The 9,601-nt window shown below is 42.1% G+C and overlaps 1 protein-coding gene across 1 annotated transcript in view; it reads left to right on the forward strand.

Moving 5' to 3' along the window:
- Positions 1-6,055, forward strand: part of SMAD1 (SMAD family member 1) — a 55,647-nt gene extending 49,592 nt beyond the window's left edge. The window contains exon 8 of the mRNA XM_040966933.1: positions 4,704-6,055. Coding sequence (XP_040822867.1) covers positions 4,704-4,847 — 144 coding nt within the window. The 3' untranslated portion in view covers positions 4,848-6,055. The remainder of the gene's footprint in view (positions 1-4,703) is intronic.
- Positions 6,056-9,601: the final 3,546 nt, after the last annotated feature.

Raw genomic sequence — 9,601 nt, forward strand, 5'->3', positions numbered from 1 at the left:
CCGTATGCTCTTGACATACTCGGTTGTCCCTATGAGCTAGCCCAGTATTTATGCACTTTTACAGTTTAACAGGGCTGTCATTTAGGAGGGTATAATTGGAACATAGCAGTTAAACATCAATAGCGGTAGGAATTATTACCCTTTCTTTATTCAAGTAATTCTGTCCTGCTATTTAACACCATTGGAATATGTTATATTATATGTTTAACACAATTTAAACGTGATAATGTTGTTGCTTTTGTTTCTGTGATATGTAAGTAATCTGCTAAAAATGCATCACACTGGAAACAGTTCTTGTGGTCTTTTTTAATGGTTCCAGTAAACTTCATGATTTTCGACTGTTACAGAAGTTTAGATCTGGTCTAACAGCCAGCATCCTATAACCAAGTACCTGGTTTTGATACCTAGCTTAGCTCCTGTCCTCAGCTTTCTGCTAATACAGACACTGCAAGCAGCAGTGATGACTCAGGTAACTGGGTACTTACCACCCACAGCCAAGACCTGGATTGAGTTCCTTGCTCCTGACTTTAGCCCCTCTCAGTCCTAAGTATTGTGGGTTTTGTGGGGAGTAAACCAGCAGGTGAAAGCTCTGTCTCTTTGCCTCTGAAATAAACAAATGGACAATTAAAAAGATTCACATCTAAAAGTAAAGTTGGGGTTGGTATTTTGTGTAGCAACAATTAAGCAGCCGCTAGGGACACCATTATTTGATGTCGGAGTGTCTGGTTCAAATCCTGGCTGCTCCCTCTCTAATCTGGCTTTCTGCTAATGCACACCCTGGGAGGCAGGAATGAAAGCATAAGGACTTGGATTCCTGCCACACACATGCATGGAGTGCCCCACTCTCACTTTGCCCTGAACCTGCCTGGCTGTTGAGGGCGGTCAGAGAGTGAGCCAACAGATGGGACATCGTTCTCCCTTTCTTTCTTTCCCTTTCTCTCTCTCCTTACATCTCTCTGTCTCCCTCCTCTTTCCCTTTCAGAAAATAAAAATAATAATTAGGATAATAAGGTCCTCAACCAAAGGAAAACAGATGCTTTAGCTCTAAAATTATATTTGAAATTTTGAGAAATGAGGCTCATAATAATGAAGTTGACATGTCATACCTGCATGAGTAAAACCCTTCAAGGTGCCATTGAAATTTAGAATGTAAAAATTTGATTGGATTTCATGAGTCAGTGCCCTCCTGTATTGGCCTTCTTTCTTGTCCCCAAGTTCTCAGGGATAAATTTTCATCTTGTTACTTGGAGAAGTAGGCCTAATTATACGTGAGGCAGTCACCGTGTGTGTCTTGTCTTCAGAAGCTCACCCAGCTTGTTGTGAAACCTGTTTTGTCATGTTTATTCCTGAGGATAATTTGAGAACCTTATGTTGTTAATTATCCTTTATATCCAGTATGTCCTTTCCTGAGTGTCATTTCATCAACTACAACTTGGAGTCACTTCAGCAGACTCTCCGTGTTTTAGCATGTTTTTTTCTGGATATAGAATTCAGCAGTTCCTTGGAGTGGAGGCTGTAACCTCTTCAATATTATAGGAAGATGTTTTTCTTCCTGAAGGAGTTTGACCTGTATACTGTGCACAAATGACCTTTCTTACCTGTTGATGACACCCACTCTTTAGACTCTGACTTAGCATTTTGGCTAATATGATTATTGAAAATATTTACTTATTTTTATTGGAAAGACAGATTTACAGAGAGGAAGAGAGAGCGTGAAAGAAATCTTCCATTGGCTGGTTCACTCCCCAAATGGCCACAATGGCTGAACCAGAGCAAGTCCAAAGTCAGAAGCCAGGTACCTCTTCTGAGTGTCCCATGTGGGTGCAGGCTCCCAAGGCTTTGGGCCATCTTCCTCTGTTTTCCCAGGCAGGGAGCTGGATGGGGAGTAGAGCAGCCAGGACATGAACTGTCACTCATATGAGATGCCAGTGCTGCAGGTAGAGGCTTAGCCTGTTGAGCCACTGTGCTAGACCCAACTTGTGGGCTTTTAAAAGAGGACAGTGACTTTCCCTTTACTGTGGGACTCAGGGGCTCTTGCCTGGTCCTCACATTTGTCATCTTTAGAATGGGATTGTAGAGAGCGGGCAACTGCAGTAATTACTGTGCAATCCCTGATAATTCTGTTACTACCAAAGGGTCCTCTAGGAGAACTTAGAACTCTCAGACTCCAGTAAGCCTTTCCCTCAAGCTCATTGCCTATTGATTATATGGTCCATTTTAATTGTTGTACTTCTGTACAAGTTTAATAGTGTACTCAAACACAATTCTTACACCAATAAAAGTATTTGTGACACAAATCTATACTTGAAAATGTTCAGTTCATTCATTCCACAAATATGGTAGCACAGTTCTGTTAAAGAGGTTTTTTGTGTAGTGCCCATTTGATTGCAGTATAATATGTCATATGCTATGCCTTAGTGTGGAGAGTTAGGCAAGCTCTAACACCTGAGATTCTGGATTTAGAGACTTGAAGCTGAGTAAGTCTTATCAAGAAATCTTGCTAACACCACCGCTAGTGGCTGCTTAAGCAACAAGAGGGCCGCACACGTTGTTCTTCCCCACTGAAAATCTTTGAAGTATCTAAAACCCTTTGCTAATGTTAATAACCAAATGTATACTGTTTCCAAGGTGATCATTTGGGGACATCATTATTAAACACGCATTTTACAAATTATTCACCTTAAACATGCAAATATCTGAAAATGCTGAGTCAGTTCTGCTGAACAAATATTTCTGGAGCCTTTGCTTTGTGCTGATCGCCGTGCCTGGTGTTGGAGGGCAGAGATGAAGTTCTGCCTTCAGAGAGCTTACTGTTTTTTTTTTTTAAGATTTATTTTTATTATTTTTTTCATTGGAAAGGCGGATATACAGAGAGGAGAGACAGAGAGGAAGATCTTCCATCCGATGATTCACTCCCCAAGTGAGCGCAACGGGCCGATGCTATGCCGATCCGAAGCCAGGAGCCTCTTCCAGGTCTCCCACGCGGGTGCAGGGTCCCAAAGCTTTGGGCTGTCCTCGACTGCTTTCCCGGGCCACAGGCAGGGAGCTGGAAGGGAAGCAGGGCTGCCGGGATTAGAACCGGCGCCCATATGGGATCCCGGGCATGCAAGGCGAGGACCTTTAACCACTTGCGCCACCGCGCCGGGCCCAAGAGAGAGCTTACTGTTTAGTGGGGCAAAAGGCGTATAAATGAACCTGTTGCTTGGTGTGTGTGTGTGTGTAAGTGTAAGATTTACTTGTTTAATGGAAAGTCAGAATCACAGAGAGAAGGAGAGACAGAGAGAGCTCTTCCATCTGCTAGTTCACTCCCTAAATGGCTGCTACATCCAGAGCTGGGCTGGCCTATTCCAGGAGCCGGAAGCTCCCACATGGGGCCTTGGACCATCCTTTGTTGCTTCCCATGCCATAAACAGGGAACTGGATAAGAAGAGGAACAGCAGGGACATGGATGAGTGCCCATATGGGATGCTGGCTCCAGTAGGGAGAGGATAACCCTACTATACCACTGCACTGGCCCCAAACAAACCTGTTGAATAAATGTAGAAATTTTTTGATACATATACAAATGTATGGTTTACACATGCAAGTGTGGTTCATGTCATAGATTTCTCCTGGAACTTTCATTATTCAGGTGTTTTTCTGGAAACTGCTGAAGTAGGTAGACAGCAGAGATCGGCAAAGCCTGAGCTTCTCTGATACCCCTCGTGACTCAGGGCTTGCCCAGAACTTTGTATTCTACCCTCCATCCATGGCAGTGAGTTTTGGATCTTTACAGTACCAAAAGCCTTGTTCTCTGTTTTTTTTTTTTTTAAGTTTTACTTATTTATTGGAAAGTCAGATATGCAGAGAGGAGGAGAGACAGAGAGGAAGATCTTCCGTCTGATGGTTCATTCCCCAAGTGAGCGCAATGGCTGATGCTATGCCGATCCGAAGCCAGGATCCAGGAACTTCTTCAGGGTCTCCCACGTGGATGCAGGGTCCCAAAGCTTTGGGCCATCCTCGACTGCTTTCCCAGGCCACAAGCAGGGAGCTGAATGGGAAGTGGAGCTGCCGGGATTAGAACCAGCGCCCATATGGGATCCCGGGTGTTCAAGGCGAGGACTTTAGTTGCTAGGCCACGCCGCTGGACCCATGTTCTCTGTTTTTGGAATGACTTTCTGATTTTGACTTAGTGTTCTCAGTTCTGTAATTCAGAAGCTGTCTAGCCCAGGTTAAGCCTCTTGTGCAGATGAATGGTGGAATGTTGATTTAGAGTAGTGGCTAGGTGTCTGAGAGCTTTGGGCTGCTTTCACTGTGTTCCTGTCACTTTTGCTTAGAGACACAAAGACCACGTGCTTCGTGCTTCGTGTTGCCAGGAGGAACTTCAGGGGCTAAATGTAGATGTAGCAGAGTGTGAATCTAATGTAGCTGTTTGTTTGTTTCCATGATAAAATGAGGATGTACTAATAGCAGTTACAAGTAATGAGATGGACAATGAACATCAACGTTAAATAGTGCCTTTGTTAAGACAGCTAAAATGCATTGAAAACTGTCCATGCTTCTTCCTGGATGGACTTCAAGGAGATGATGCCCATTTTCTGCAGGCACCCGCCAGATCACACATGTGCATGTGTGCAAATTTTTTCGTTGCTGATACAGTCACAGAGTAAGTTGTAACCATTGAGTTAATTAAACAAGCTGAACTACTTGTATGCTTTCTCTAGGGCTGGGGAGCAGAGTACCACCGCCAGGATGTTACCAGCACCCCCTGCTGGATCGAGATCCACCTGCACGGCCCCCTCCAGTGGCTGGATAAAGTCCTGACTCAGATGGGCTCGCCTCACAACCCCATCTCATCTGTGTCTTAAACAGCCTCGGGCTTCTGCCCCTTGATGAACGCTATTGAGCCTTGCATGTACTTGAAGGATGGAGGAGTCAGACACAACTGGGAACTGACAAAGGAGCCTTGATCGTACTTGACCTCTGTGACCAACTGTTGGGTTCAGAAATCGAAAATCCTTGGTAACATACTGTTGATGTGGAGAACCTGTTTTGTTTACATTGAACCATTCTGTTGTAAAATCAACTAAAATGCAGATTCTTACCAGAATTTGTTATATAGCTTAAGGAGAGATGGCCAAGCCAGGGACAGATTACCTACTAAAAGAATGGGCCTGAGAGATTGTTTTGTGTTTGGCACTTTAAGGTCATCGTTTGGCAGAAATTTAGCATTAATAGTTAGTCATTCTGAAGTGTGTTTTTTATCAGGTTTTAGAGCCCATGTTTGAGTTTCGTTCCATGGGTTTTCATGATATTTTAAAGCTATTTGTTTAATAATGATTTTTGTTCATTTTTTTGAGTAAAGGTTAATCTTGATGATATACATAGTTATCTTCGTAAAGTCGTATGCTGACCATACTGCTGTCAGAATAATGTTAGGCGTATGCTCTCTGCTAAATATGTATGTACAGAACATTTGGAAGCTAAGAATTGATTAGACTAGTGAACTTAGGAGCCTTTGTGGGACTGGGGCTGGGGGGAAGGGACAGGACAGCTGCAATTGTGGACTGTCCTCCTGGAAACATTCAGGTTGTTGCTTTGAAGAAACAAACTGACGTCTGAGTTTTGCTGTGTTTCTGTTTTTAGAGATTTTATCCAATTCTTTTTTTTTCTCAACATTCTTCTGTCCTCCAAAAAAGCAGTTATGCAGCTGGTTAATTCCTGTAACTGTGAGAGCAATTGGTAATTCCTGCCATTCAGAAATCAACTGCCTATGTGTTTCAATACCAATTGTATGGAGTGTTTCAATTTAATAAGCAGTTTTTATGGAGTTTACAGTACAGAAATAGACTTTAATTTCCAAATGAATTGTTTGCCAAACCTAGTAACTCTGTTGAATATTTGGAAGAGTTTAAAAAACATCCCTTTCAAACTCTTAATTTTTTGTACTATGTTTGGTTATATTTTTCTTCTGTTTATCTTTTATACTCACTTATGCTCTCGTACATTGAATACTTTTATTCCAAAACTAGTGGGTTTTATCTACTGGAAATTTTAAATAAACCTGTCATTATTGCTTACTTTGATTAAAACTTGTGATTTCCTTTCTTCACATACCATTCGATTTTAGGCTCAAGAAGATTTGCAACTCTTTTTTCTCAAATATTCTCTGCCTAACAAAGCTGAATGAAAAAGGCAATAGAAAAAGGATATCAGATCTTGACAAGTTTAAAAAAAATTAAAAAAATAAACAGCAGGATTTTATAGCGTGTTTTTTAACGTGAGGAATTTCAGCAGTGGACACCACCTAGTCATCCAAGCGTCCCAGGTGGTGAGTGTGGATGAGGCTGCTCGGGGCCAGTTTAAAGATGTGCCAAAGGAGAGGGGCTGAGAAATAAGAAGAAAGGACTACTTTTGCAATCTCCTGAGGACTGCTATGATCCTTAGCACCTGCCCCTCTCCCTTCCTCCCAAAATAGCAAGAAGCACGGAAAAACAGGTTTATCCATACAGGACACAGGTTTGAGGGCACTGAGATTGTTTCGTGGCTAAATGCTTGCCATTCTTCCTCCTTTACGTTCTTATATCTCTTTAAAGGAGTGTATTTACCAGCCCTGGAATTAAGGGACTTCCCCACCCCACTCCTGTCGAAAACCATTTCAAAGAAAGGAATGCTACCTCTTTCCCCCAAAAAGGATGATGTTTATTCCCCAGCACTCTCTGCCACCTGTTACCTCTGAATACCCTGCTGCATGTGGGGGAAACATTGACTAGAAACTGGTTGCAGCACAGATTCGTGCCCGACTTGCTGTGTTGCTGAAGTTCTCTGTATCTATGTTTTCTTCCATGGAGATGATGTGTTGTGTACTTATCAGAAAACTGGAGTGAGGATTGGTGAAATTAAAAAATGTGTGAAATGCTTTAGAAATGTGAGTCCCACGCAAGTTAGGACTCACTATTTTGAGCCAGTTCCCCTTTACATACTGCTTTCCACTTGGTTAAGTCATTTATGCACAGGACATTAAAATGAAGGATGGTGACAGGTGACAAAGAAAGAAGGGACTAAAACTATTGGGCTTCATGAAGTTAACTGGAAGTTATCTAAAAACAAAGATCTTGGTTGAGATTGCTTATCCTTTTTCTGGTGGAATGCAACTTTCTGCTTTCCGTGAGTTTCCTTGATTGCCCACTGAGCCAGTTGTACAAGTTGTTGACTCAGTGCACCAGTGCTCGGAGGCAACTTGAAGCTCCATCAGATGAAACGCCAAGAACATGCTTACTGGTTGAAGACCCTTGGAGTTGATAGCATGAGGCATAATTAGACCCTTCCTGCTTAGAAGCAGAGCTGTTTGTATCTTTAGCAAAATCTTAGTGAAAACCATTGTCATTAGCCATTAGAAGCATGATGGGCGTTTTAGACATTTTTAAGTAAAAGAATGAAAAAGTGGAAGCAACTCTGTTCTCATTACTAGAAAAAAAGAAAAGAATCTGATCTAAATAACACCAAAAAGCAATGTGAACTATTTCAGAGCAGATGCATTTGATGCCACTAAGAAACTAGTAGCTGGGATCGTAAGGCCTGGAGGCCCTGGAGCTACAGCCTCATGCCATCATTTAATAGTATTTGACCTCCAGCAAAGTTCTGCATTTCTCTGCACCTGCTTCCTCATCCATAAAATGGAGGCCATCAAACTGACCTCATGAGGTCATTATGAAAAGCAAGTCAGTATGTGTAAAACACTCTTAGCACCTATTCCTGTTGCTTCTAACTAAATCTGTCTGGGAAGACAACCTGATGGGAGTTGGAGACCACAGATATTTGTTGAAGACCAGCTTGCCTGAAAAGCATTTCATAAACACAAATGTTATCCTCAAAGAGCCTGTTGGCTAAAGAAGGAAGTCTAAAGGAAGAAAGCTCGTCATTTGTGGGACCCAGGTTTCTACTTATTATTATTATTATTATTATTATTATTATTATTATTATTAAGACAAGTGGAGAGATATTTTCTATCCACTGGTTCATTCAATAAATACCTCACAACAGCCAAGGCTGGGCCAGGCCAAAGCTGGTAGTTCTGAACTCTACCCAGGTCTCCAATGTAGGTGGCAGAGATCCAAATAACTTGAGCCAATATCTGTTGCCTCCCAGGCTATATATACATCAGCAAGAGACTGAATCAGAGCAAAGGATCCTGAACTCAAACCAGGCACTCCAGTGTAGGTTGCAGGTATCCCAGGCATAGACTTAGCCTGTGCCATCATCCCCATATTGCTGCTTTTGTCCTGCTTCGAACATGTATTGCTACTCTTTTTTATTCCTGACACCATTTTTCTTATAAATGAAGAAACTGGTTCAGATGCTAAATAACTTGTCCAATGTTACCTAGCCTAGTCAGCAAGAAATCAGAATTTCAAGTCTCACTGTGCAATCTAGTTACGTCCCTCTAGTCCTTTCTCTTACTAGTTTACAGATATATGAGCTTAATGTAAAATAACATAATGAAAAAATGCAAAATAACATAAAATGCAAAATAACATAATGAAAGAAAGAAAAAAATAAATAGACTTGATTAGATGGAGACAAATAGACCTTACAGAGAAAGTGTCATTCAGAGTTGAGCCCCGAATAAGAAGCGTCACATAACTGAAGAGATTTGTCAGCAAGGGGAGACAGGTGAGAGCCTCTGTGATAGGTGCTGTTGTGTGGTTTGCCTTTGTGTGTGTCACCCAATTTCTAAAGATGTGCCTGGAGTCCCCAGGTTCCTACAGGATTTCATAATATAGAACATGATGTTTCCGACAACCATGTCATGGTCCGAGCAGCAACCTGCTCTCTGGAATTCTGGGAAAGAAGGAAGAAAGCTTTGCCTGCGTGGCTGATGACACAGTAAACCTTGGGAACTATCTCTTGCCATTCCATCTGTTGTATGGGCTGGAGATAGAGGTCTTACTGTTCCTGGGTGTCAGGATTGATGAAGCCCTGTTCTTTGCTATCCTCAGTAGAACACACTGGACAGATAGCCCCCTCTTTTGCTTAGTGTGTTTTACTTGCAAGTATAGGTTTAAGTAGTAAGACAATATTTGACTTTCTTCTTTTTAAGAAATAATGCCTTTTTAAAAGATCAGTTTGCCACAGAAATGCTTGCTCACTAAAGCATTTTTAAGTGTTAGATGAAAAGTTTATTGACCTTTTAAGTTATCTTTGAGCCAATTAGGACAAACTGGCATGGAGTCAGGGTCTAGAGATTACTATGCCCATCTCATCAAGGATAGAGGGGATGACTAACTCCATTCCTCCAGCACTTCTGGATATAAATCCTGGGCCAGAATGGTTGTAGGGGATCAATTCTTATCCTGCCTTTGAGGAATCTGGATGCTATGGGAAAGGCAGACAATTAAACAACCACTGTGCCTAGATAGCAAGAGGCACTATGGGGTGCACACCCATGCCACAAGAGCAAGGGAAGCCTTCTTAGAGAAGGTAGTGTCCCAGACCTAAGTCTTGTTGCACTAACTAGGTATTAACCTACAAAGGGCGGGGAGGGTGACAGGTGTATCAGGCAGAAAATAAAAAGGCATGAGTGGGAGAATCAAGCCCCTTGAGGAGTATCTGGGAATTGACT

Source organism: Ochotona curzoniae, unplaced genomic scaffold (genome assembly GCF_017591425.1).
Source record: "Ochotona curzoniae isolate NIBS_2020 unplaced genomic scaffold, NIBS_Ocur_1.0 scaffold_4506, whole genome shotgun sequence".
Lineage (NCBI taxonomy): Eukaryota > Metazoa > Chordata > Mammalia > Lagomorpha > Ochotonidae > Ochotona > Ochotona curzoniae.